Genomic DNA, 27,305 nt, shown 5'->3' on the forward strand with positions numbered 1-27,305 from the left:
TCTACCACTGAATATTCTAACCTTGAAGCTTTTCCACAGTTCACAGAGACATAAACATGCCATCAATCCTCCCATTGGAAGCCCAGAGAATAGTAGTATTTACTTATTTTGGTACCCCTGCAGTGAATACCCATTAGGAAAACCTGTGTCACATGGCAATTGGATAACTGATTCATCACATGCAAACACACACACAATTTGAAAATGTTAACTATTTTCAAAGATTGCAGGAATAGAGTGGGGTGCGGTGGAGGAGGTTTCTGCAAAGGAAACTTTCTTTACTTTAAGAAAGGCGAAAAAACAGACCATCACAACAAACAATTATAGAGTTTTCAGCAGAAAGTAAATTTCATTTTATTGTCAGTCACTGTAAGATCACGTATTAAAAAATGGAAGTAGACAGGAGGGTTTTTAAATTGCTGGTGGTTGATTTTTACCCAACAGAAATCAGATGAGAGAAGTGATCTGACATTGAAAGGCACTTGCTCAGAGTGATCAGATCACACTTTCCCCCCATCTACAAACAGGATGGCTGGGGCACCTTGCTCAGGGACCTGTGGAATTAGACACAATTGTCAAATTTGCCTGAAATTAGGAGGTCTTCACATTAGAGGCAGGATTACATTCTGTATGAAGTTGGCACCATTATCTTTATAAACAGCTCCCCAGACCTTCAAAGAGATTCCCCATTGAAAACAATGGTTTTGAACAATGGCTCTGAATCCCAAACCAGTGATGACCTATTAGAAATTAAACAAACATAGTAAAATCATGCCCTACCCACCCTGGATACAAAATTATTAGAGTGTTTTTCTCAGCCCATACCCCTACTTAAGCATAAGATCTTTGCAAACTGAAAACTTGGGGAATAAGAAGCAGTATGCATTTGATATTTACTGAAGACAGGAAAGCACTAGTAGTACTCACCTGCATTCACTGATGGAAGGTACCATGGACAGCTCATATTCACATAAGTGCCAGGCAGGCCATCTGGCCAACATATATAATCATCAAATGTTCTATTGCAGAACTTGCCTTCTGTAGATAGAGGGAGGGATGATTTGAAAAGCAACCAGAAAACAGCAGCAGCAACTATATCATTTCTATGTTTCTAAAAAAAAATCCATTTTAGAATGAACAAAATTCACAAAGAAAAAATCTAATTCTATCTGTCTTTTCCAGTGTCACAAAGGGTGTGGTGGACAGGTCCTCTCTCCCAATCTTACCCTCTGTCTCTTACCTTGGAGAAAGTAAAGCTGTCTCATATATCCCACTGTTGGTGAGACGGTGAGTCAAGAGGCCGTAGCTGACTACATCAAACTGCTGTCAATCCAAAAAAACCAGCAGCACTAATCTGGCTCGATACAGCTGCCTCCAGAGATCATCCATGAGGCAACCAGAGCTTTCTCCACCCTATGACCAGGATGAAAGCTGGGCTGATATGGATCTAATGCCCCCATGTTCCAGTATGAGGTGTAAGGCGCTAACCACAACACAGGACCTATCTGCCCTGATGGCAGATGGAACTCCCTTCCTACAGAATTAGTGAAAACCTAGCCTGGCTAATATTAGATGCCAGGTGAAAAAATTTCCTCTTGCTTGGTTTATGGGGGGAAGAGGGAGACTATGGCTGTTTCCACAAGGGCAGAAAACAGCTTCCTAGGGATGGTAAAAACACCGTCCCTGGGGCGCTGTTCGCACAGCTGGCACTGGTGCATCACAGCAGCGGCATGAAGATGCCATTTTTTAAACTCGCTCCCTGAGTGAGGTTTTTCAAAAGCGGCGTCTTCGCACCAGCACAGCGTGAAGCACACTGGGATGGCAGTGCCGCTTTTGGCCGCTCCGGTTTCCATTTCACCTATCTCTCCTCCCTGCACAGCTCAGGATGGCTAGAGGGACACACCCACGCTGCCCTCTGACACCTGGAGGTCAGGGGGCAGCATGGGCATGTCCCTTCAGCCGTCCAGAGGTGTGCAGGGAGGAGAGGTAGGTGAACAGGACGACCCGTGGGTGGCTCCATGTGGAGCCACCTCTGCCAGTCGCAGCAGCCTTGGTGCTCTCTGCACAAGACCATGCGAACAGTCTCATGCATCCACCGGCATGAATGATGCCGGTGGAGAGCCATTCCTGCCGCTGTGCAGAAACCGCCCACGTTTTGGGTAGTGTTTTCGTAGTTTAAATGCTGCTTTTGGGTGACTAGTTCTACTAGATTTTGTGGCTGTTAGATTTTTATTGGAATTAGTTGCATTATTGATTTTCAGTATTTCATATGCAGTTTTACTTCATGATGGAAGCTGCCTGGTGATCATGTAAGAGTTAAGAGCCACAAGAACTAAACTTATTCAATACTGTACAGACTGATAAGCAAACCATTATCCAGAAATGACCTTTTTGTTCTATGTTCCTACACTAAACTCATGATAAAAGTGGGCTTCATTTCACTACTAGTCTGGTGCACTACTCTTAACCACAGTTTTATCAATGTTATTAGTTTTATATGCTGCCCTTCCCCTGACAGGCTCAGGCTACCATTGTGTTCCAATATCAATATCAGATATCCTTCCATTTTGTTTGGTTTGCTATACATAAGTGTCTGGCATCAGGTTTCCTAGGTCCATCAGTTATTTTTCCAAAAGAATGAACAATCTGTAATCATGCTATTTCAAATTCTAAACTATAAACCCTGATATACTGCAGAACTTTTTTGCCATCAAGTTAAAGCTGATTTATGCTGATCCCATGGAGTTCTCAAGGGAAGAGATGTTCAGAGGCGATTTGCCATTGCTTGCTGCAGCTTCTCAACCCTGGATTTCTTTGATGGTCTCCCAGTTTCCAACATCTGATGAGATCTGATGAGATCAGGCTATCTATCAAGGACGTAGGTAAGGGGGGGTTCTTGGGCTTGAACCCCCCCCATTCATGTCCGAAGCTCTGCCCACCCTTTTGTGGGTTTTTAAAACATTTTTAGTGTTTTTCGGTTTTTGGCCTGCAGGGGGTGCATTGTTTAGGCTAGCAGCACCAAACTTTCAGGGATTGTTTGGGGGAATCTCCTGATGATACCCAGGTTTGGTGAGGTTTGGTTCAGGGGGTCCAAAGTTATGGACTCCCAAAGGGGGTGCCTCCATCCTCCATTGTTTCCAATGGGAGCTAATAGAAGATGGGGGCTACACTTTTGAGGGTCCATAACTTTGGACACCCTGAACTAAATTTCACCAAACCTGGCAGGTATAATCAGGAGAGTCTCTTACTGATACCACCCAGGTTTTGTGAAGTTTGGTCCAGAGGTCCAAAGCTATGGACTTCCAAATTGGGTGCCCCCATCCCCTATTGTTTCCAATGGGAGGTAATAGGAGATGGGGCTACACCTTTGAGGGTCCATAACTTTGGACCCCCTGAACCAAACTTCACCAAACCTGGATGGTACCATTAAGAGAGTCTCCTAAAGATACCCTAAAAGTTTGGTGCTACTAGCTTAACAATTGCACCCCTGACAGCAGGCACCCCCCCAAATTTCCCCAGATTCTCCTTTTAAAACCACTCCCTTCAGCATGGATTTAAAGGGAGAATATGAGGTCCTCAGTTTAGAAGAAGAGGAAGAGTTGGGATTTATATCCTCCCTTTCTCTCCTGTAGGAGACTCAAAGGAGCTTACAATCTCCTTGACCTTTCCCCCTCACAACAAACACCCTGTGAGGTGGGTGGGGCTGAGAGAGCTCCGAAAAGCTGTGACTAGCTCAAGGTCACCCAGCTGGCCTGTGTGGGAGTGCACAGGCTAATCGGAATTCCCCAGATAAGCCTCCACAGCTCAAGTGGCAGAGCAGGGAATCAAACCCGGTTCCTCCAGATTAGAATGCACCTGCTGTTAACCACTACACAACATTGAAAGTGATGCTGTTTCACGGTGGGGGATAATCCACCCCAAAACAGCATCACTTTCAATGTTGTTTAACTGGGGACCCCAGATTCTCCCTTTAAGGTGGATTTAAAAGGAGAATTTGGGCTCTCTAGTTTAAACACCATTGAAAGTGATGCTGTTTGGGGGTGGATTCCAGCATCACAGCGGCTGACGGGGGGGGGGGGCGCAAAACTCAGATTTTGCACTGGGCTCCATTTTCCCTCTATTCCTCTGCCCAGAGGGGAGGGCAGAAGGAACTGCCAGCTGCTGGCTGGGAGCCCAGCTGGTGCGGGGCAGGGGAGGGCAGGGTGGGGGAGTCTGCTGTCCCCGGCCTTGGAGAGCTGCTTTTATAAGCACTAGGCCAGGGGTGGGGCTTGGGGAGGTGTGGCCATGCCCTAGGGGTGGGTGGAGGTGTGCCCCCCCCAACCCCCCCCCCATAAAAATCTATACCTACATCCCTGCTATCTATGTCAGGCCATTGTTGAATTTACCATTCCAAAACAAACAAACCCACTTATGAGCATTATAGTTTATTCAAGTCTCAGGTTTAGACTTAATAAACTGCCAGTCAAAAAACACAGTGCAAGCTGCCCAAATGGAGATGAATACTTTCATACTATGGCTGCTATCATCAGAAGTCATTCTCTGCATTGACAGTGCAATTGAGAAGTAGCAATGGAAATTCTATGAGTTTTGGGTTGTAGTTTTTAAAAGGGTTGCTTCAAAAATGTTTGCATTCCGTATTATTCCAGTGGGTCCAAGACATTATAAAACTTGGCTGAATGTTCTGTCCAGACTCTCCTATTCAAATTACTAGAAGGCAGATGACTAGCAAAGAACTTAAGAATATGAGAGCAACCAAGTTGAATCAGACCAATGGTTCATCATTCTGTTTCACCCTATGGCCAATCCCTCTTCTGCATTTCCCACCCCCACCCCCTACCCCACTCTATACTGGTGTTCAGATAGTTCTGACCTCTGCACATGGACATTTTAGTCACTGATGTCCATGTGCAGCCACTGATGGGTCAATCCTCAATATATTTGCCTAACAACCTTTAAAAGTCAACTAAACTTGCTGCCATCACTACATCCTTTGGAAATCCTTTGGAATTGTACACTCAAATTAAATTGCAGACATATTTTCTCATTTTGTCTGTTTTAAACCTGATTTAAACTTGATTTTTACCACATTGTCTGGGTGCTCATGAGTTTAGGTATTATGGGCAAGTGAGGGAAGGAAACACCTGCATCCACTTTCTCCACTGTATATATTAATTTATAACCTCAGCAATGTACCTCCTTCAGTAGTCTTCTCTAGGCTCAAAAGCACCCATTCCTTAAACATGTCTCATAGGGATGGTGTTCCAAATTCTTGATCACTTTGTTGCTCTTTTCTATACTTTTTAAGTGCTATAATACCCCTTTTGAGGCACATCAATCAGAACTTTACAGAATATACCAAATATGTTTGCTCTGTAGATCTATATACAATAGCATCATGGTACTGGCTGATTTGTTTTCAGTTCCTTTCTTAATAATCATGCACATAATTTCTCTTCTTCACACATTGATATAAACACTTGATATTTCCATAATCATATTCACCAAGTTACCAATCTGTCTTTCCAGGTCAAACACTGCTAGTCCAAATACAAACCCAGTGACAAAGGCAGATTATAAATAGCATTAATAACAACAGCAACAACATTAACACTAGTAATAATAAAGTTATGATTACCTGAGGATTTCTGCTTTTTTTGCATGAGCCAACACACCCAGAACAACTGTGAACTTTGTTCCTTCAGGTTGTAGTATAGATTATCAAAATGAAAGGAAGGGAGGGAATACCTCACAGGTATTCTTACCTGACAGAAGTAGTCTTACCTGACAGAAGAGGAGGTGTTTCACGGAAATATTTCAAGCACTGAAGCTGGTATTGTTCCCAATTCTCTTTCAATGTGGAAAAGGACCTCTCTGAGCTCTGGAAAAAAAATCACATCAATGTGGAAAAAAATCACATCATCTTTAATAAGATCCAAATTAAATTTCCCAGAGATATTTTCCAATGAATATCTAAGGCAGCCTTGGCAAACAGTAATTACAGCTTCTCAGAATTATAAACTACTTCATAATGCAGGGACGTTCTATTGTTCTCAGACAAATATATACCAGGACATGAATACTTGCTGAATTATTTTGTGTTTCAAGTCCAACTTACTTAAGTAATTCACTCCACTACCATCTCCATGTTTTTAAAAGGGAAAAATAGCTCCAGCAATGATTTTGAGCATGTGTCCTCCATTACAGCTGTTAAATATTTTATATTAACATAATGCTAATATTATTCCTTGTAATGCTGACCCGGTCATGCCCCAAGCCCACCTCCACTATGCCAGAGGTGTCAGGGCCCCTAGGATGCTGGTGCGACATCAAGCATCCCATAGGGCGGCGGAGATTGCACACAAGCAGAATCACCCCTTCACCACAGCAAGTGCCCTGGGAAGGGCAAATATGCCGGTGCAATCCCATGTCGCTCCCACAAGCAGATTCAGTTCCCCCCTTTGGATGGGGCTGCTAATCAGCAATTCAGATAGAAAAGGGTTGCTTTCATTTAAAGTGATATCTAAAATTAGAAAATCAACTTTTAAACAATCCCAGTGTGCTAGAGACCCAGATACCCAAGGAAGCAAATCATAACCGGTAGTATGATGGTTTGGGGAGGAAGTTGAGTAAAATGAAACTCTGAGGCAACGATGCCCCTAGCTCAAGTGATTTATTATGTTTAGGATTATGTTGTATTAGAACACCTTACATCCTCTGTAGTGCCTGAAACCTTTATAGATCAAACTCTCCATTACACTAGACTCTAGTTGTCGTGGAATCACCGGCCATCCACATTCATGAGAACAGGTGAAATGAGTTTATGATGAACTGCTGGTAGAATGTAAACTGTGTTTCCCCATAGGTCTCTTCTTCAGACACTTTTATAACAATATTAGATATACTTACAACATAAATTTTAACCCCCTTTTACTAAACATTTAACAAGGGTGAAGGCAAAAAATGCTTTATTTAACAGGTAGAAAAGATATTCAACAGAGCAAGTGTTATGTGTAGAAAGTTTCATTGTGAGAGTCAGCATGGTTTAGAGGTTAAGAGCGGTGCACTCTAATCTCGAGAACTGGATTTGTTTCCCCACTCCTACACGTGAAGCCCACTGAGTGATCTAGTCACTGTTGTCTCCAAACTTTATCAGCCCCACCTACCTCACAAAGTGTCTGTTGTGGGGAGAAGAATGGAAGGAGTTTGTAAGCTAATTTGAGACTCCTTACAAGAGAGAATGGTGGGGTATAAATCCAAACACTTCTTCTTAACTGCAACCCAGCAATTACAATTATTCCTCTAAGGGACTGAATATTATGTAACTGACCAAACTTCACTAAATAAACATAGAGGTGAGATTCTAATTTACGTTCCCCAATTCTCCAGAACATTTGCCTCAGCTTAGATTTATTGGACCCAGTTACCAAAACACAGGTTCCCTCAAAGGTGTAGATTTCTCTTTTCACTTCATAGTTTCTGGTTCTCAGAAACTGCCCAGGTTGATTTGGAGTTTTTGACTTTTACTAAGGTGCTTATTTATCTCCCATAGGCTCTGTTTGGCTGACAATCACTTGGATTTGCCTGAAGCCATAATCACAAGAGTTGTCCCAGAGCTCTAGAGATAAAGGACTTTCAGGGATGACTGCCACTGTAGGTTTCATCACTAAAAGGTTTGAGACACCATTATCTTTGGAGGGAATTCTCAGAGCAGGTTTAAAAAACTTTTATAAACTTTTCTAAAACTAAATTATTAGCATAAGAATTCACCATCCTTTAAATACCTAATCGTCCATTTAAGACTGCACACAGGGCAATCTAGACTGGATGTTTAAGATGGAGTCATAAAACCATCAGCAGGAACCTAATTGTGCAGAATCTACTACTAAGCTGTTAAAATATCTCCGAACCATAGCTGTTGATTCAAGTCTACATCCTCAAGCTGTAGGATTAACAGCCCTTAGAGTTTCATCCAAGCTGCCAAACTCAACGTTTTTTCTTCAGGGTAGCAAAGCTTAATATGTTAGCATATCACGTCCTTTTCTTTGCTAGGAGTGGGAGGAAGGGAGAGAAACATGGGCATTTGGATAAATAATTTCTTTACCACACACACACCCCAAACCCACATTTCCCACAAATTGTGAAATTTTGTGACACTCTAAAAAATTTAATGTTGCAGATTAACATGGCTACTCCTTTGGAACTTTACTATGAATTCTTCTGCTTAATTCTTAACCCAAGCTGTACCCATGTCTACATTGAACACTTTACTGATTTTATTTTGTCTTTACTTTCTGTCAGCAGAGCTGTCAAAATGTAGACTACATACTGATTGAAGGCAAGTATTCACCTTTTTTGCCTTATTGTTTCATTTACAACCCATCTGTTGAGAAGCAATGAAGCAGTATTAACAGTCATCCCAATTGGTAGTTGGCAGCAGAGGAAGGTGTCCTGAAGGTTGGGAGGAGACAGGCTCTTCAACAGCCCAAGGACAGTTTAACCCTCCATGGACCTTACCAAGGAGGAGCCAGTACTTATATGAAAGGATCAACATGAAGTACGCATTGTGGTATGCAGCCATGGTAGGACTACTAGATGGGTCTTTAAATCCTGGTCCAGCTTCAAGCTGATTGGCAGATCAGGAAGAGAGTTGGTAACCAGTGATGCAAGCAACACACTGTTAGGGCAGAAGCAGGAGCCACAGGTGAAAAGAATCTGTGTGTCACCCAGTGACGGGCATCTAGGAGGAGGATTCACACTCCACTCCCAGGAACCTAGCCCTGGAGGCCAGATCACTAATAAAAGAGGGAGACAGCAGACTTATGAGGATATGCCAGAGTACTGCTTCTGCAGCTTAAAGAAAAAAGGATAGCAAGAGGGAAGGAGGGCTCCAGATGCAAACCTGCCTCCACACACACACACACTTCCAAGGCAATGGGAGATCTGTGGAGGGTAAGAGTGAACCTCAAGAGGCTGGGACATCAATACTACCCTTTCACACCATCTTTCTCACAGATGACTCAAGGTGGATTACAAACTATTTTTTTAAAGTTCCATTGGAAGCCAAATCTTCCAATAAATGATGCAGTAGGACTAGGATTACAGAACTGGAAAACAGTACAGACAAAAGAACTTTTTATGGTGTACCGTAACGCAGAAAGTGTGTTACAAGGGTAGAAGACAATTCAGTAAAAGGAAGGAGATGAATACAATAAATACTGCAATAGACTATAGTCCTATCCCTTGTACAAGTGAACTCCAGAGCTTTTCCATTATACTACCATTATACTACCATTCTAATCTATATATATATAAATCTATCAGCGCATTTTTCTGCTGACAGGTAATCTCCCAAACTACTGGACCGATTGCTGTTGTGTACATGTCACAACTGTGCCAGTTATTGTGTACATGCCACACCTGTGACAGTTGGAACCACAGTTCTGTTCCGCAACAACGCCATCTGCTGGCCGTCAAAGCAACACCCTCTGATACAAGGGAAACAACCATGCCTTCCTTGAAAACCTCTGCCATCTGGAGTGAAAGGGATGGGGTCCGCCATCTGGACATGGCTCACCCACCCTAGTGGAGGAAGGGGAAGGTGAGGGAGGGTCCGAGGGTTTGCTGGACCAAACGCTCTGAAATTTGAACGTAGCTCATGCCTCCCAGCGTGTTTTCAGCTAAGTAATTCGCCTGCAAGGGAAGGGAGTGAAAGGAACAGGGCAAGCCACCTAGACATGGCCCACCCACCCTAGCAGAGGAAGGGGAATGTTAGGGAGGGACGGGGCAGGGTGCCATGCAAGGGAACGGGAGAGAGGGAGGGGAGCGAGGGGCCCCTTGCCCCTCCCCTCCCTTGCAAGCATTGTGCAATGACACATGTTTGAAACGTTCGCTTCCCCTTTTCTTTCTTTTCCACTTCATCAGACTGAGCCACAGCAACACGTGGCCGGGCCCGCTAGTATTCTTATAAAAAATGCCTCCCTGGATGTTTCTGTTTGTGTATTCTGTGAAATGACAGAAGTGTTTATGGAAGAGGATCTACCTGGCCTTCTCAGGCAGGCTAATCCACAATGTAGGAGCCACCACAGAGTACGCGCATCAACAGGCAATGACCTATCTTGCCCATTTGCAGGGTAGCTTTGCTCAGATAAATGAAGCAGTTGCACAAGAGAACAGCAGGAAAGATGGTTGTGCAAGTATGTTGATTCAGTACCACTAAGGACTTTGTAGATCATAACCAGGGCTTATAAACCTTTATGGGACTTTTTGTCAGTACAACACAGAGACAAATAGGTACCAAGAAAACAGGCACACAATTGAAGTCCCATTAAAGGCAAACAACCTCGAGGTAAGCAGTAAGTGCACAAAAGTCCATAGCTATTTATTTCCATTCCACATTGGACCACCCAGGTAGACTTAACGCCTTTTGGACAAAGAAGGTCCCGTATGGACCAGAACATGTATTTGTCATAGAAGCTGCTTTTCCTGACATCCAATAAATCAATAGGCCATTCCCTTGCTGCAATGTTAGGCCTGCAGCATTTAAACACACACACACACACACACACACACACACACACAGAGCCCTTCTGATCAATGGAAATGGTGGCCAGAAGAGCTTATTTAGGAAGGCTGTCTCCCCTCTTTTTTTCTTATGTGTTATAGATCGATAGACCATTTCCTTGTTGCAATGATAGATCTCCAGAGTTTAAAAACATACACACACAAAAGCAAAGTCATTCTGTTTGGAAATGGTAGCCAGGAGTGCAGAAAAAATCTGATGTTGAGTGAGCGGGGTAGAAAGAAGCAACAAACCCAGATAAAGAATCACACTTTCTGTTTAGCTGCTTTGCTTTATGGAGAAAAACAAAGCAACAGGAAAAGTTGTGTTTTACCAGAATCTGGAAACCACACAGCTTCTCAAGCAGCGGTTCTCAAACAGTGCTCTGTGCAGTACTTGGTGCTCTATGAGGCATCTCCAAGTGTTCCATAAAGAGATTGTGATAAATGTGATAAATGGTTTCAGGAAAACAATATTTAAAATTCCAATTTTTAATGACTTTCAATGGGAAAAAATAAGTTTAGATCAAAATTTAAGCTATTGAGAATTCAAAAAAGAATTTGTGCTTTTGTTATATATACAATAAAAGACTAACAACTTGAAAAATTGTTCGATAAAAACAGCCAAGAGTACACATATGTGCCTTTGGCAGAGGAGTGGCAACAGTGCTCCATGATGAATTTATCTTGTGAAAAGTGCTCCATGACTCAAAAAGTTTGGAATATCTGAACTAGTGAGATGTCTAAAGCAGCCAGTCATTGTACTTATATTACTCTTCAGTCTCATTGGGAATCCCATCAGTTCAGAAGTGGACTCCACAAAGTTAAACTTCTTATGGTTTTTCAGATATTAAAAAGAAAAAAGTCTACTCGCTGCAAACATAATTAAAGAACTTTTCTTATGACTGAAAGTACATGCTGTCTGCTAATCAAAAGTAGATATGACTGCAGCAGTTTTCCACGTTTGCCGAGACAGACGCATGAAAATGATTAGCTAACCCCAACATGAAAGTAATCAGACATGATCTCTTGAAAGAATGATTCATTTGTGAGATTTTATTTTCATTTTGACACCCTGTTTCAATAAGACAATCAAACCCCAAAAAGATTTATTTTCTAATCAGTACATTTGCTTCAGTTTATATTATTGAGATCCATGTGGATTTCAGTAGTCACTATATTAACAAGTCTGTCCCAAGTAAATTAGCAGAACGTTTAATCAAAGACTGAACTATTAGGCACAGATGAATAAAACCTGTTGTGGTAAAGTCAGCATGGCTTCCGCACAGGGAAGTCCTGCCTAACCAAGTTTTTTGAGTTCTTTGAGAAAGTGAGCCAGCACCTATATAATGGTGATACAGTATACATTATGAACTTCCAAAAGGGTTTTGACAAAATACCTCACCAAAGATTCCTAAGAAAGTATAGCAGTCAATGGATCACCCTGTTATGAATTAAAAATTGGTTAAAGAAGAGGAAGCAAGGGAATAAAAGGACAATTCTCTCAATGGAAGGAAGTGAGCAGCATTGGAATTGGGGCCTGTGCTATTTAATTTGAACAGCTATATTGTTAAGTTGTTTTAAATTATGTGACTGCTGCTGGTTTTAAGAGTGTTAAATTGTGTTGTTGAGTTTGCTGTCGGAGAACAGCCATGTTGGAAGCCGCCTCGAGCCCCTTGGGGAAGAGGCGGCCTACAAGTTCGAAATATAAATAAATAAAATAAATAAAATAATTTGATCATAAATGAGTTGCAACTGGGTTGAGTAGTATAGCAGCCAAATTAGTCAATAACACAAAATTACTCAGTATGGTGAAAACCAAGGCCTGCTGTGAAAAGCTCGAGGAAGATCTCCACAAACTGGGTGAGTGGGCAGCTATGTGACAAATGAAGTCCAATGAAGATAAAAGTCTGGGCTTTTTAAAGTTGAAATGCAGGCATGACAAATAACAATTAATTATTGGCTGAAAACCACCTAAACCCACAAGGCTCATTACCCCAATTTCTTTTGGCCATACCCTATCATCTAGGGTTAATTCAAAAGATTAGACTAATTGGTTTAGACTCTATGCAATTACTGTGGCAAAGGCTGCTCCCCTCCCTCCACTGCTCCCCTATTGAGCCAATTTTTTCGTTGTGTAAAAGTAAATTTAAGCAGAATTGTATTGTCAAAGGCTTTCACAGCCTGATTCAACTGGTTCTGGTGGGTTTTTCGGGCTGTGTGGCCATGGTCTAGTAGTGGAGCTTGTTCCTAAACGTTTTGCCTGCATCTGTGGCTGGTATCTTCAGAGGTGTATCACAGAGGGAAGTCTGTTACACACTGTGTCCTAACAGACTTCCCTCTGTGATACACCTCTGAAGATGCCAGCCACAGATGCAGGCGAAACGTTAGGAACAAGATCCACCAGACTATGGCCACACAGCCCGGAAAACCCACCAGAACCAGTTAAGAAGAATTCATTATGAGGTTTTATATTTCAGCCACTAATTAAGCACAATTAAGCACAATTAAGCACAAGCTGGGTCAGTGTAAAGCTAAGATTTTGATCTTTCAACGCCTTTGTGACAATGAATTGTAGACTGAAACTGCACTCCATCCACCACTATATAGACCAGGGGTAGGGAACCTGCGGCTCAAGAGCCGCATGTGGCTCTTCTGCCCTTGCACTGCGGCTCCACGAGCCAAGCCGTCGGCTTCATCCTTGCCTGTCCTGCAAGCAGCAGGGCGGGCGCACCAATTGCCCGCGGCCGGCTGGGCCACGCTGCGGGCTTCCCCTCTCGCCCGCCCCGTTTGAGCGGGGCAGGTGCTTTCCCAGCGGCTGATGAGGCCGAGCTGCTGGCTCCATCCTTGCCCGCCCTGCAAGCAGCAGGGCGGACGCATCCATGCGCTTCTCAGAATGAGCGGAGTAAAAGGTAAAAAAACCCAATATATACAGTGTTATCTCTATTTTAAATGTCAAAAATTATTTGCGGCTCCAAGTGTTTCTTTTCCCGTGGAAAACGGGTCCAAATGGCTCTTTGAGTGTTAAAGGTTCCCTACCCCTGATATAGACCCTTAAAAACATGGACAGGAACATAACCTTCACCCTATTTATCTTCCATCACCTTGCCTGAATTTAGTTGGGCCTTTTCTGGAGCTCACTTTGATACCCTTCCCCCCCACCCCCCCACCCCCCGCTGTACTATCTAGTAGGTTTCAAAATATACCATTGGAGTTGTGCCACTGCCTTTGCAGCACCAAGGACAAAAGATACAATTATTCATATATTACTCCACTGTGAATTTTACACTGTTGAGCTGAAGTATTTATTTTATTTATTTATTTTATTAAACTTATAGGCCGCCCTATCCCCGGAGGGCTCAAGTAACTAATTACTCCCCTGTTTTATCATTTTAGACACTTAATATATATAGGCACTTAACCTATACCATTTTCCCCAAAATAAGACAGTGTCTTATATTAATTTTTGCTCCCAAAGATGCGCTATGTCTTATTTTCAGGGAATGTCTTATTTTTCCGCTCCACAGCTGCATGCTCTGGTCGACGGGCATGCTTCCAAAGAAAAACTTTGCTACGTCTTACTTTCAGGGGATGCTTTATATTTAGCACTTCAGCAAAACCTCTATTACGTCTTATTTTCAGGGGGTGTCTTGTTTTCGGGGAAACAGGGTATATACACACACACAAACATACACACACACATACATGCTACAGAGTATTTTTGACCAGAATTTTGCTTGAGGATAAGGAATCTAATATTTCATATGCTGTGACAAAATTTTGTTCTTCATGTAAAAAACATAGCCTAGCGTTAAATAAGTGCAAGTTCCTCATTTTGAAAGGGGTAATACTTATTAGTGTTTGTATTCCTTTTATTGCTGCAGTCCTTGTAATTCTTTTGTTTTTATCATTGGCTGTTTGGCGTTTTATATCATTTCTATCTATTGTTTTGATGTTGCTAGTCTATGAAGTTCAATGAAAAACTGTTAAGGTGTTGTACACTGGAACAAAAAATCCCAAGGATACACTAATTGAGTCTCAAATTGCTGAGACAGGGAGAGAAAAGACACCTTGAAGTTGTAATAGATAGCTTAATAAAAATGTCAACCTAGTGTGCCATAGCATTAAAAAAGCAACCTGCATGCTGGGAGTTATTGGGTGCAACCTCATTTGGAACAATGTGTGCAGTTCTGGTCACTGTATCTCAAATAGGACACTGCAGAAATAGGGGGAAAGTATAGAAGAGTAGAACCAAGATGATTAAGAGGATGCAGAACTATCCAATCAGGAAAGGATGAAAACATTGGGATTTTTCAGTTTTCAGTTTTTAAAAAAGATGACTGAAGAAGACATAATGTTGTGTGTGCGAAGTGTCATCAAGGAACAAAGGGTGTGCTAAAAGATGACAGGGAGATTGCACAGAAGCTGAATGAATTCTTTGCATCTGTCTTCACCCAAGAGGAGGTGAGGAAAATTCCTGTACCTGAACCATGCTTCTTAAGAGGCGAATCTGAGGAACTAGCGAAGATAGTGGTAGAAAAGGAAGAAGTTCTGGCAGCCATTGATAAACTAAATGCTACCAAATCCCCTGGCCCAGATTGCATTCACCCAAGAGTTCTTAAAGAGCTCAAGCATGAAATTGCTGATGTTCTCAATTTAATATGCAACTTATCCCTGAAATCAGGCTCCATCCCTGAAGACTGGAAGATGGCCAATGTCACACCAATCTTTAAGAAAGGATCTAGGGGGGACCCAGGAAATTACAGGCCACTCAGTTTGACATCTGTTCCTGGTAAATTAGTAGAATCTATCATTAAAGATAAAATTATTAAACATGTAGAAAAGCAAGTCCTGTTGAGAAAGAGTCAGCATGGCTTTTGCAGAGGCAAATCCTGTCTTATAAACTTACTAGAGTTCTTTGAGGGTGTAAACAGACATGTGGATAAGGGGGAACCAGTGGACATTGTCTACTTGGATTTCCAAAAGGCTTTTGACAAAGTTCCTTTCCAGAGACTATTGAGAAAACTCAGCAATCAAGGAATAAAAGGGGAAGTCTTCCTATGGATTAAAAACTGGTTGAGAAACAGGAAGCAAAGAGTGGGTGTGAATGGGAAATTCTCACAATGGAGAGATGTCGGGAGTGGTGTCCCCCAAGGATCCGTTTTGGGACCAGTGCTCTTTAACCTATTCATAAATGACCTGGAAGAAGGGGTGGGTAGCGTGGTGGCCAAGTTTGCAGATGATACCAAATTATGTAGGGTGGTGAGAACCGCAAAGGTTTGCGAAGAGCTCCAAGCGGACCTTGATAAATTAGGTGAGTGAGCTAAGAAATGGCAAATGCAGTTCAATGTAGCAAAATGTAAAGTGATGCACATAGGGGCAAAAAATCCAAACTTCACATACACGCTACAAGGGTCAGTGCTATCAGTCACAGAGCAGGAAAGGGATTTGGGCGTCTTAGTTGACAGTTCCATGGGAATGTCAACTCAATGCATGGCAGCTGTGAAAAAGGCAAACTCTATGCTGAGGGTCATTAGAAAAGGAATTGATAATAAATCTGCAAAGATTGTCATGCCCTTATATAAAGCAGTGGTGCGACCACACTTGGAGTACTGTGTTCAGTTCTGGTCGCCACATCTCAAAAAGGATATCGAAGCGACAGAAAAAGTGCGGAGAAGGGCAACGAGGATGATTGAGGAGAGGCTACAGCATTTGGGACTCTTTAGTTTGGAGAGGAGATGGCTGAGGGGGGATATTATTGAAGTCTATAAAATTATGCATGGGATAGAAAATGTTGACAGAGAAATTTTTCTCTCTTTCTCACAATACTAGAACCAGGGGGCATTCATTGAAAATGCTGGGGGGAAGAATTAGGACTAATAAAAGGAAACACTTCTTCACGCAACGTGTGATTGGTGTTTGGAATATGCTGCCACAGGAGGTGGTGATGGCCACTAACCTGGATAGCTTTAAAAGGGGCTTGGACAGATTTATGGAGGAGAAGTCGATTTATGGCTACCAATCTTGGTCCTCTTTGATCTGAGATTGCAAATGCCTTAACAGACCAGGTGCTTGGGAGCAACAGCCGCAGAAGGCCATTGCTTTCACCTCCTGCATGTGAGCTCCCAATGTCACCTGGTGGACCGCTGCGAGTAGCAGAGAGCTGGACTAGATGGACTCTGGTCTGATCCAGCTGGCTTGTTCTTACGTTCTTATGTTCTTAAGTCCCTTTTGACTCATGGTGACCCTGTGAGTCAATGTCTTCCAATACATTCTATTATTAACAACTTTGCTCTGGTCCTGCAAACTGAGGGCTGTGGCTTCCTTTATCAAGCCAATCCATCTCATGTTGGGTTTTCCTTTTTTTTCTGCTGCCTACCAACTTTTCCTAGCATTAATGTGCTTTTCAGTGATTCCTGGACATGATAAAGGGTTATAACATGGTGCATTGGGCAGAAAGAGTGGACAAAGAGAACTTTTTCTCCCTCTTCTAAAATATTAGAACTTGAGGCCAATGCAGTGGATGGGCAGTAGATTCAGTATGGGCAAAGGGAAGTACCTCTTTACTCAAAAACTGATTAAAATGTAGAATTGCTGCCAGAGTATTTAGTGATGGTCACAAGCAGATACGGCCTGAAAAAGGTGATTACATAAATTCACAGAGGATGGGTCATTGATAGTTAAAGGAAACCTCCATGTTCAGGGTAAAGCACTGACTGAACACCAGTACTAGAGGGGCCAGGGGGAATTTTTTTTTTTGGCGGGGTGGGAGAGACACAAGGGTTTACTTAGGACTTTTTTTCAAATTTTCCAATCAAAAAATGAGAAGTTTTGAGGACTACTGAAAAAACTATCAATATTTTCTCTTTTAGAATGAGTGAAATGCTTTTAACGAAAAGGTGGGCATGCTGTGGACATATACTGCTCTTAAAATCCAAGATTCATTTCCTCATCTAAAAGAGATTGAATCTTCATGAGGTAAGTATGCAGAGCTTCCATTGCTTCTCAACAGCTGCATGTCAGAGGTGTATTTGCCTAGGGGCATGGGGTACCCCATGTCTACAGGTGCAACCATTCCAGTCACGTGGGGGTGCAAAATCAGGCAAGGGAGGCGGAAGTCTGATGAGCATGGAGCCTTGTCAGACTTTGCTCTCCCTTGGCCCTGCCCACGTCATCCCAGGGCTGAGGCAGGGATGATGAAGTCCCTCACCCCCACCCCATGCGTCCCTGCTGCCGGGCCAAGGGAGAGGGGAGGGGGCGACTGCAGCAGAGCTTGTCCTCCCAACCGTTATCAGAGGCCCCATGGGGTCTCTGATGGAGGTGAGGAGGGGTGGCTGCAGCCTGCGCCCAGCTCGGATTCAGCCAAGATCTGAGCTGGGCACAGGCTGCGGCCGGCTGCTGGGCTGGGAAGAGGGGCTGCCATCGGTGCTCTGTGTGGTGTTCTGTGTGTGTGGGGGGGGGAGGTGCACCTGGAGGGTTTTTTCCTCCATCCACCATTTGACCCCCATACACCTCTGTTGCATGCCTTATGTTGTTCTTCTGACTTGACATGGTTGACCTTTTCATCTCTTGCTCAAACCACTGTGACACATTTACGCACATAGTGGATAAAAAGGAGCTTACTGTCCTATCTTACAGGCGGGAGAAAAAATCTGAAGGAGATGAGGCAGAAACTGAAAGTTTCATTGAGAACTTAGCTCTCTCTAATCAGATAGCAAAATTAAGGTACATATGCTAAGATAGAATAGGGTGCGTTGGCTTGCAGTTTTCTCTCAAGTATTGGATATGTTTGTAATTTTACTTGAACAAAACTGAGTAATTTATCACTTCTAAATTCCATAAAAGTTAAATAATATAATTTGCTATGCTAAGTAAGTTATAAATGGTGCATTTTATGTTATTAAAGCAGTAAAACCCCTGGGTTTGAAAGGACATTCAATACTGAATACGTTTCAATTTTTTCCAAAATTCCATTCGTTCCCAGAAAAATTCTTTAAAATTTCTAACCAATATTAGGAGATGACATCAGGAAAAGAACTTGGCCTCTATGCCCTGTTGTTGGCCCTCCAGAGAAACTGTTGACCCCTATGTGAGACTGGAAGCTGGACTAGATGGACCACTGGTCTGATCCACTGATTGGTCTGCTCTTAACAGTAAGGCTACTTCATCTGCTACCAGCTTCCTATCAAAAATTAATGAGCAATCCAGTTGGCTTCTGACAATCTACTTCATAGGGATAATTAACATGTATGTCTTTAAGAACAGGGATACTACCTGATATGGGATTATTCAGTAAAACTGAAGTTCTATAGAATAAAATTGAATGTGTATGTTCAAAAATGCTGATTTGTGTTATTTGTGTTTAACCCTTTACCAATGTAACACCCTATCCTTAAATATGGTAAATAAATTTGATAAGACTCCAAGGGATTTGCTCAGAACTTCATAGAGGCGGGGAGGAGAGAGTATGAAAAAGTAACTGCTGGAATCTGTCCATGTAACCACAAAAACGGCTATTTACATGTCACAGCAATGTCCTGAATGCATACTCCACAGAGATGATCAAATACAGTAAAAGGAAACCACGAAAGAAAGAAGCATGAGAGAGACAGCATACATAGCTACAGGATTGTTTATAATGGATGAGTTGGGTACAAATTTGTACAAATTGTGCACAGCACAGGTAGCTATTCATGTTGACAATATAATTAAGTGTAATTAATCTCTGCATGATTAACTGTCCAATTCAACAATGGTCTGGAGCAAGCTTCAAATTCAGAACATTTCTTACAGTAATCATCTTGTGGCTTTAGGTTGTGGCCACATCAGCACCTCAGAAAGTTATCCTGGTATTACTACAGAATGAAACAAAAATGCTTTATTGGTACATAGAACTATGTGGGTCAAACTAAACCTAAGCTTAAAAAATAGACCTTCAGAAATGTTCTTACAGTGAACAAGGGCAGAAACAACTTATGATCTGCTGCCTTCCACTCAAATACACCTCTCCCAATCACACCCAATAGCCAACCCTGAAAGAAGGGATTTAATGGGCAGGATCTCAAACTATTATTTGGCAGGTAAAGAGAAGGCCTACCCCCTCTAGCCCAGGAGAGAGGTTACTCATCAGACACCCATAGGAAGAGTTGCAGAGTTGTGGGACTCTCATCTGCTGCAACAACTTCTGCACCCTAAGCAAACTGTTTTTTCTCAAACAGAAAATTTAACTAAAATGTATCAATATGTAGGCACTTTTTCTCAGAATCTGATGGGTATTTTTTGGAAGGGGATAAGAAAACATTTTTAGTTTGCTAATGCTAAGTGTCAGATGATTATTCTTATTTTTCCTTTCTACAGCATAATATTCCAAAATAATCCACAAATGCAGAAGATTTCCAAAACAATGAAGGAACTCAAACCTTGCACTATGCCTCCAAGAATGAGCCATACACTAAACTACAAGAACAAATTCACATATAAATGACTACAAGTGAGCAAAACAGATGGATGCTAGGTTGTGTTTTTTCTGTTCTTCCTTTCTCCACATATAAACTTGGGCTTGGCCAGAGACAGAACCAAAGCTATTGGCTTTTGCCTCTTAACCTGTGGTTCATGCCCTTGAATGAGCCATTCCATCAGCTTCAAGGCCAGCCCAAGTTATAGTTGGTTAGTTTCTGTTTGTTTTTTCCTACTATAATTTCATTTTGCCACACTGGAGTCAAATTTGTTGAACAGATGTAAAGTATGGGAGATTCTAGCCTTAAGCCCTTAAAAACATACCAGGAGAGCTAAGCAGCTATTATAACCATAATCCTTACTATTCTTAGGCACTCTTACTGTGTTTCCCCAAAAATAAGACAGAGTCTTAAGCCCCTTCCGCACACGCAAAATAATGCGTTTTCAAACCACTTTCGCAACTGTTTGCAAGTGGATTTTGTTATTCTGCACAGCTTCAAAGAGCACTGAAAGCAGTTTGAAAGTGCATTATTCTGCATGTGCGGAATGAGCCCTATATTAATTTTTGCTCCAAAAGATGCATTAGGGCTTATTTTCTGGGGATGTCTTATTTTTTCCTTGATTTTGCAGAGAAGACAGTAGAATGGAAAAAATAATGCAATCAAAAATTTAAATAATAGAATAAAAAATTAGCCTCAGCAGTAGGAAGAACACACCAGGGCTTTAGCCATACAGTAGTCTTCTCTTGCCAGAATTGGTGAAGTTGCATCCCAGAGCACAAACAATTTTCTTCACTAGTGAATATGTTTAATTATTATCGATTCCAGTGCCTTAGGCCCGGAACTATGAAACCCTAGATATGGACGTTGCTTTCCTTAAAGTTTTTTCATCTCCATTTGGAAGGTTATACATAATCAGCAAATCGAGATACATTGATGCTTTCTCTTTCTGTTTTGAAGGGGGGGGGAAGGATTTTTCACAGGCTAAAGCTAGGCTCCAGAGGAGTATTCTCACACTCCCCTTTTGTATCCATCTATTCCTCCCCTCTTGAATAAAGAGGAGACATTCCTGATCTACTCCTCATAACATCCTTTCTTCCAGGGAAATTTATTCAGAAGTCTGATATGTGCCACTGGTGAGAAGACAAATAAGCTGTCCCAAACTCTTTGGCCTGCTCAATGGCTACCTCTCAGTGGTAATGGCAGCACTGTCAGAGATGCACCCATTGGCAACAGAGGTTCTGGACATCCAACCAGCTTGGTCCCCCGGCTATCTTTGGACCAAGGAATAAAGAGAAAGAAAGGTATTTATGGATAAGTGTGGACACAGCTGTTTAAAACTTCAGAACCATCAGCACTTGCCTCTTCTTTGCCTATCTGCCTTACCTGCCTGATAGCCAGGTCAACCGTACAACCAAACTCTAGTTTAATCCATAAGGGCATTCAATTACCCAAGATGTGTGCTTTCTAAGACTTTACAACATGGAGGAAGAGTGGAGTCAGATTGCCATTGTCAAGCATTCAATCACCTGGCCTCATAGATAAATTGGGACTGGCGGTCTAATGCAGAGTAGCAGAGTGAAATGGCAAAGCCTTTTAGAGAGAGATTTGCCCATTATGAGTTACATGTATCAGAGAGGGATGGAGAGAGGAATGAGAATGATGGTTCACAAAGACTCTTTCAAATAATGAGTCTAATTGTTCACATTAGGCAAACATCAGATATAGCCAGGACAATTTTAACCAATATAATTTGAGTCTATTCAAAGCACCAGCCAAATTATGGGTTATCTTCTGATCACTGCCTGAAAGATTAATGCAGCACTCCAGCAACCTGCCATTGAAGCTTGACTGTAGATGTCATGAGACCGATGGGAAAGACAGAGGATACCATTGCTGAGAAACCCAAGGAGCACAGTTACACAGTGTCCTGTCCCTTCAACAAGTTATATATAAGAAATACCACATTCCTAGCCATACCAGGATTGAATGAAGCAGAGAAGCTGCAGATATGTTTCTGGAATCTTTACTTTTCCTTCTAGTGTACAACTGGAATGTTAAATCATAAATATTATATATTCTAGGACAAATATGAACTTAGTTACAGAAAAAATGGTGTCATTTTTAGGTTCCTTTGAGCCTCAGAGTGTACCCTTCTGCTTTTTCTCACTCTGGACACCTTTGGGTAAGCTTCCTTGCTCCTTATAAACTCTCTTTAAATCAGTATTATTTTCTTACATGTAACTCATAGAGTGGAAGCCAACACAATCTAGCTCGACTGACTCCAGAATCTCAATCTGTGCCACTACACAGCTAACCCTTCTGGCAAAGGAGAAAAATGTGTCCCAGAAAGTGCTTCTAGCCTGAGGTGACTACCTGCAGCCCTCTGGATTTTTCCTCCTCTTTTGCCAGTTCTGATTCCCATTCGATTGACAATGATGGTCCATCACTTCTTGCTGAGCTATGTTTACATCAAGACAGGGAGAAAGCGACAGCAGGCCAATAGCAGGCTCTAATGGGGCCATTCCCTATTCACAAACAATAGAAGAAAATAAACCAGGACACAATTTTACAGAGAAATAAAGCAAGACACACCTACCAAAGATGCAGGCACAAGCTGCGGGGCAGGCAATTTTGGTGTCTCAATTTGACTGGCAACCTATGAAGAAAAGAAAGATTTGAAGAAGCGAGAAGCAGAAACTCAGAGCAAGCAAAGTTTTGTATTATGAATTTACACTGTCTGGATGTGCAAGAATGTATGTATAAGAAAAAGCCACAGAGGTGGAACCACTCACAATGGCTACCTCAAGAGGCAGATCTCAGAGACTGTGGTCACTCTAATAGTAACTCTTCAACATTTCAGGTAGAAGTTCTGTTTAACATAAGGCCTTTTAAATTAACCATACTGCATAAAATATTTTCTTGCATACACACAGCTTATATTCAGTCATATGGTGAAGATCTTCATACTGTTGTGGTAGCTGCTGCCTAAGCTTCCCCTTAAAGATCTGCTCAGCCAATCAGATCTCTACTGGCCAATCGGCAAAGTTTCACCTGGTCCCATCCATTTTCTAAAAACACTCAGCAAGTGTCAAGGAAAGGTTTCTTCAGATACCACACTGGGGAAACCTGCAGTAGATAGGTGCGTTTTATTGTTTGTAAGATAAGATTCCTTAGGTATCTTTTGGAAAAAGTTTTAAATTCTTAAAATAGAGAAGGTGATGGCAAAATTGAAGCTGGAGCATATCCCTCTGAATTCTTCCCACCCACCACAGATCAGTTCACCATACACACTTGTTATCACTAAATATAAATGTAAAGAAGGGTCCCCACAAGAGAAGGCAGAAGTGAACCACACATTTCTGATGCTCAGTAAGAATTTAAAGTACTCTTTCTTTTTGTCTGAAATTTCTCTCTGCTTCTGTTGAGAACCTAGTAGAAGCAGAGATAGATTTAAAACAGAGAAAGTGCATCAAAAATACATTAAAAGTACTATTTTCAAAGGAGGGACAACAATCCTGCATTGTCCAGTGGCAACAGAATGTCCCTCTTCCACTAATTCATTTCAGCCTTACCAACATGCTGAGATACGACAACACACACACATATTCTACCATGTGATAGTAACAGCCAGAATTGCACTTACAAGGCTGTGGAAAACGGAAAAAGTTCCAACAAAAGATGACTGGATTGAAAAGGTACAACAATTTTATAATTTAGACAAAATGACACATCAGATAAGGAATTTGCTCATGAATACTTACAAAAAAATTGGGAACAGTGGAGAAGGTATATTAGAGAAAATATGGGAATCTAAATTCCAGTTATGGCTTTCTAGTGAACTGTTATAATATAAAGAGATTGATTGTAATATTCAAGTAATATGATAATGTTAATATCGTTTATAAAAATGAGATAATTTGTTGAGAATGATACTATAAATAACTTTATTTACACTTTTAGTATACTGAGGTAACGTAATGAGAAAGATGTGAAATGGTAATATATGTTGAGACACAATTTTAATTGAATATTTGGTCCTGTTTTCTAAGTTGTCTTTAGTTTAATATTAAAACTAATGATATATACTCAAGAAATATTAATTTATATCTTGTATGTTTTACTGTTTTTACATATGAATGATTACAATGTTATATAAAAAAATCAATAAAGAAAAAACACTTAAAAAGTTACATGGTTAAGTCTAAGTTAAACAGAGGACACAAGGCAGTAAAATTCACCACAATGCTATTAAACATAATCTCTTGCATATAATTTCATGGCTCTTGCATCTCCTAATAGTAAGTGATAGCAAGTGAAGAATACAATTATGTCTCAAAAACTCCAGTTCCAGCTGAAGGAAGCTGCTTATTTTGCTTTTAATTAACTATGCCCAGGGTAACTCCCTTTAAAGCTCATTGTTAAAGAACTCAAGGTTCACTGCCCATTTGTCCACTGTACTGCTTGTTTTTTCCACCACACTTCCACTTCTGTTAGCTATTCCTCCCACAGTTCTCCCTTTGCTTGTCTGGGGCTCTACCTGCAGATAGAAAGAACACGGGATGAAAAAGTCAATTGTTAAGTGACCACTTGCATGGTGAGGATAGCAATCCCTAGCTGTTTTGATGCAGTTATATATTACTTTCTGCCCTGACCTAAATGGCACAGGCTAGCTTAATCTAATCAGATCTTGGAAGGTAAGAAGGGTTAGCCCTGGTTAGTACTTGGATGGGAGACTACGGAGGAAGTTGTGGGGTGCTAAGGCAGATAATAGCAAATCAGTCTCTTGCCTTATAAACCCTATAGGGTTGTCATCACTGCAACTTGACAGCACTTTCCACCACTATGTTCTATTCTGATTTCACTTGCTAATAGAGGGCAGTTACCCAGACTACCAACTTTGTTCTGGAGGCTGTTGCTTCTCGTCTTTCACTGTACAAACTTTTCAAGGGCTTGAACACTATAGTACTAGAATAACATCACGAAGTAGAATGCAGACAGACTTTGTATATGGTTTAACCCAATAAAAAGTTACATTTAAAGTTAATTGTTCAACTTGATTAGGTCAGTATACTTCCTCACAATATCCATGACAAAGCTTATCGGTCACTAGCACTTCTGACTAAACAGGGCATCTCAAATGTTTACAAGTTTGGTTGATGCTGCCAGATGAAACTGGCAACCTACTTGTTAATTACCAACACTTAAAATGTGTTTTGATGTAACCCTGAGTAATGTCACGCCGAAGAGGACTTCAACAGGATTTGGAAAAGGCTTCCTAACAGCCTATATTCACAGATAACTTCAAATACTGGACATTTCTACATGTCTTACAAATCACATAATTTGATAGCCCAAGAATTCACAACTTAGATAAATGAAAAGCAGCTATCATTCCAGTGTTCTGCACCTAGTGTTTAAAATTTAATGACTAGTGTTGACAATGCTGCAAACCATAAGTTAAGATAGAATATATTTTCCTCACTACGGCAAGAATATATTGAGCAAGAGATTTCCAAGGTGGTGGGAAAAGATATTATAGAAAGGTAACTTAGGCAAAACAGAGAAATAATACTGAAGCCTTACCGAAATGTTACTTCTAGTCTGTTCCAGCTTTTCAACTACGTAATCCAAATGTTGATGTTTATGCACCTAATGAAAGAAAAGAAAATGTTAACAGAAACATACACGGTTGTGCTAAAACACTCAATATTCAACTGTCTATTGTCTACTATATTTATTTAGTCATAATATATACACCCTGCCTTATACTAGCTTCTCCAGGAGACTTACAAAGGTTAAAAAAACAATAATAACCACAATAAAACATACAAAGAAAATATAACAGTTAAAACAGCAATAGAAATCACAATAAAATAACCTTAACCCCCCCTCCCAGAACAGAACCTGTAGAGTGGTTTCCAAGGAGGCTAACCAAATGCCTGGGTGAAAGGAAGGTGTTCATCATGGCTCTACCCATAAAGGATAGAGCCATGGCAAATCTCTGAGGGGAGACTATTCTATCACTAAGGAGCAATTGCAGAAAAATCCCTCCCATATGCCTTCCCAAACATCAGGAATGCTTCCCCTATAATCTCAGTGCCTAGGCAGATACACATGGGCACAGGTACTCATTCAGGCAGACAGGACCCAACCCATTTAAGACTTGGTATGTCAATGTCAACACCTTGAATTGGGCCTGGGAGCAAATTGGAAGCCAGTGCAGTTCCTTAAGGACTGGTGTCAGATGCACCAGCTAACAGCCTAGCTGCCGCATGCTGTACAAACTCCAACTTCTGGATAATCTTCAAGGGCAGCCCCACACAGAGGGCATTACAGTAATCCAATCTGAAGGTTACCAGAGCATGCAACATGATAGCCAGGTCCCCTTTGTCAAAAAATATGCAGAGAATTGGTGAACCAGACGGAGCTGCTGGAAGGTCCTCATGGCCACCACCATCACCTGAATCTCAAAGTACAGTGATGAATTCAGGAGCACTCCCAGATCTTGCACTTGTTCTTTGGGGCAATTCAGCCCCATCCAGAACCAGATGCCCAGTGATCTTGTGGACTCAGGAGCCTGAAACATAGAAAACCTCCACCTTGTCGGGATTCAGCCTCAGTTTTTTTTGGTCCTCATTCATCCCATACCTGCTTCCAAGCAGCAGTCCAGTCCACAGAGCCCCTCTTCTGACTCTGATAAAATGGAGAGATAGAGCTGGGTGTTATCCACATATTGATGACATTGGACTTCAAATCCCCTGATTACCTCAATCGGTGGCTTCATATGGATGTTGAAAAGCACAGAAGAAGGACCAAGCCCTGGGGAACCCCACAAGGGAGCTTCCAGAACAGCAAGCATGAGTTCCCCAATGCTATCTTCTGAAACTGATCCCAAAGGTAGGAAAACAGTGCACCCCCAGCCCCATTCCCCAGAACCAGTCCAGCAAAATACCATGGTCTATAGTATCAAAAGCTGCTGAGAGATCAAGAAGAATCAACAGGGTCTCTCCCCCAATAAAAGTCATCTGTCAGGATGACCAAGGCCATTTCTGTTCCATAACCACACCTGAAACAAGATTGACATGGGTCCAGAAAATCAGTTTATTCCAACTCATCTTGCAGTTAAGCCACCGTCTACAGGACCTTGACCAAAAATGGGATGTTGGCCACCAGGTGACAATCGTTTTGCACCATAGGGTCCAAAGAGGGCCCCTTCAAAAGGGGGCAGACCACTGCCTCTTTCAAAAGCACTGGCACTGCCCCTTCTATCAAAGACATTTATTATCTCTT

The 27,305-nt window shown here is 41.7% G+C and overlaps 1 protein-coding gene across 1 annotated transcript in view; it reads right to left on the bottom strand.

Moving 5' to 3' along the window:
- Positions 1-26,747, bottom strand: part of GLP1R (glucagon like peptide 1 receptor) — a 103,392-nt gene extending 76,645 nt beyond the window's left edge. The window contains exons 1-5 of the mRNA XM_048504992.1: positions 26,664-26,747; positions 25,599-25,664; positions 22,612-22,671; positions 5,782-5,878; positions 928-1,038 (exon numbers count right to left, since the gene is read on the bottom strand). Of these exons, the coding sequence (XP_048360949.1) occupies positions 928-1,038; positions 5,782-5,878; positions 22,612-22,671; positions 25,599-25,664; positions 26,664-26,747 (418 nt within the window). The remainder of the gene's footprint in view (positions 1-927; positions 1,039-5,781; positions 5,879-22,611; positions 22,672-25,598; positions 25,665-26,663) is intronic.
- Between the last annotated feature and the right edge of the window lie 558 nt (positions 26,748-27,305).

The sequence above is a fragment of the Sphaerodactylus townsendi genome, linkage group LG01, assembly GCF_021028975.2.
Source record: "Sphaerodactylus townsendi isolate TG3544 linkage group LG01, MPM_Stown_v2.3, whole genome shotgun sequence".
Taxonomy (NCBI): domain Eukaryota; kingdom Metazoa; phylum Chordata; class Lepidosauria; order Squamata; family Sphaerodactylidae; genus Sphaerodactylus; species Sphaerodactylus townsendi.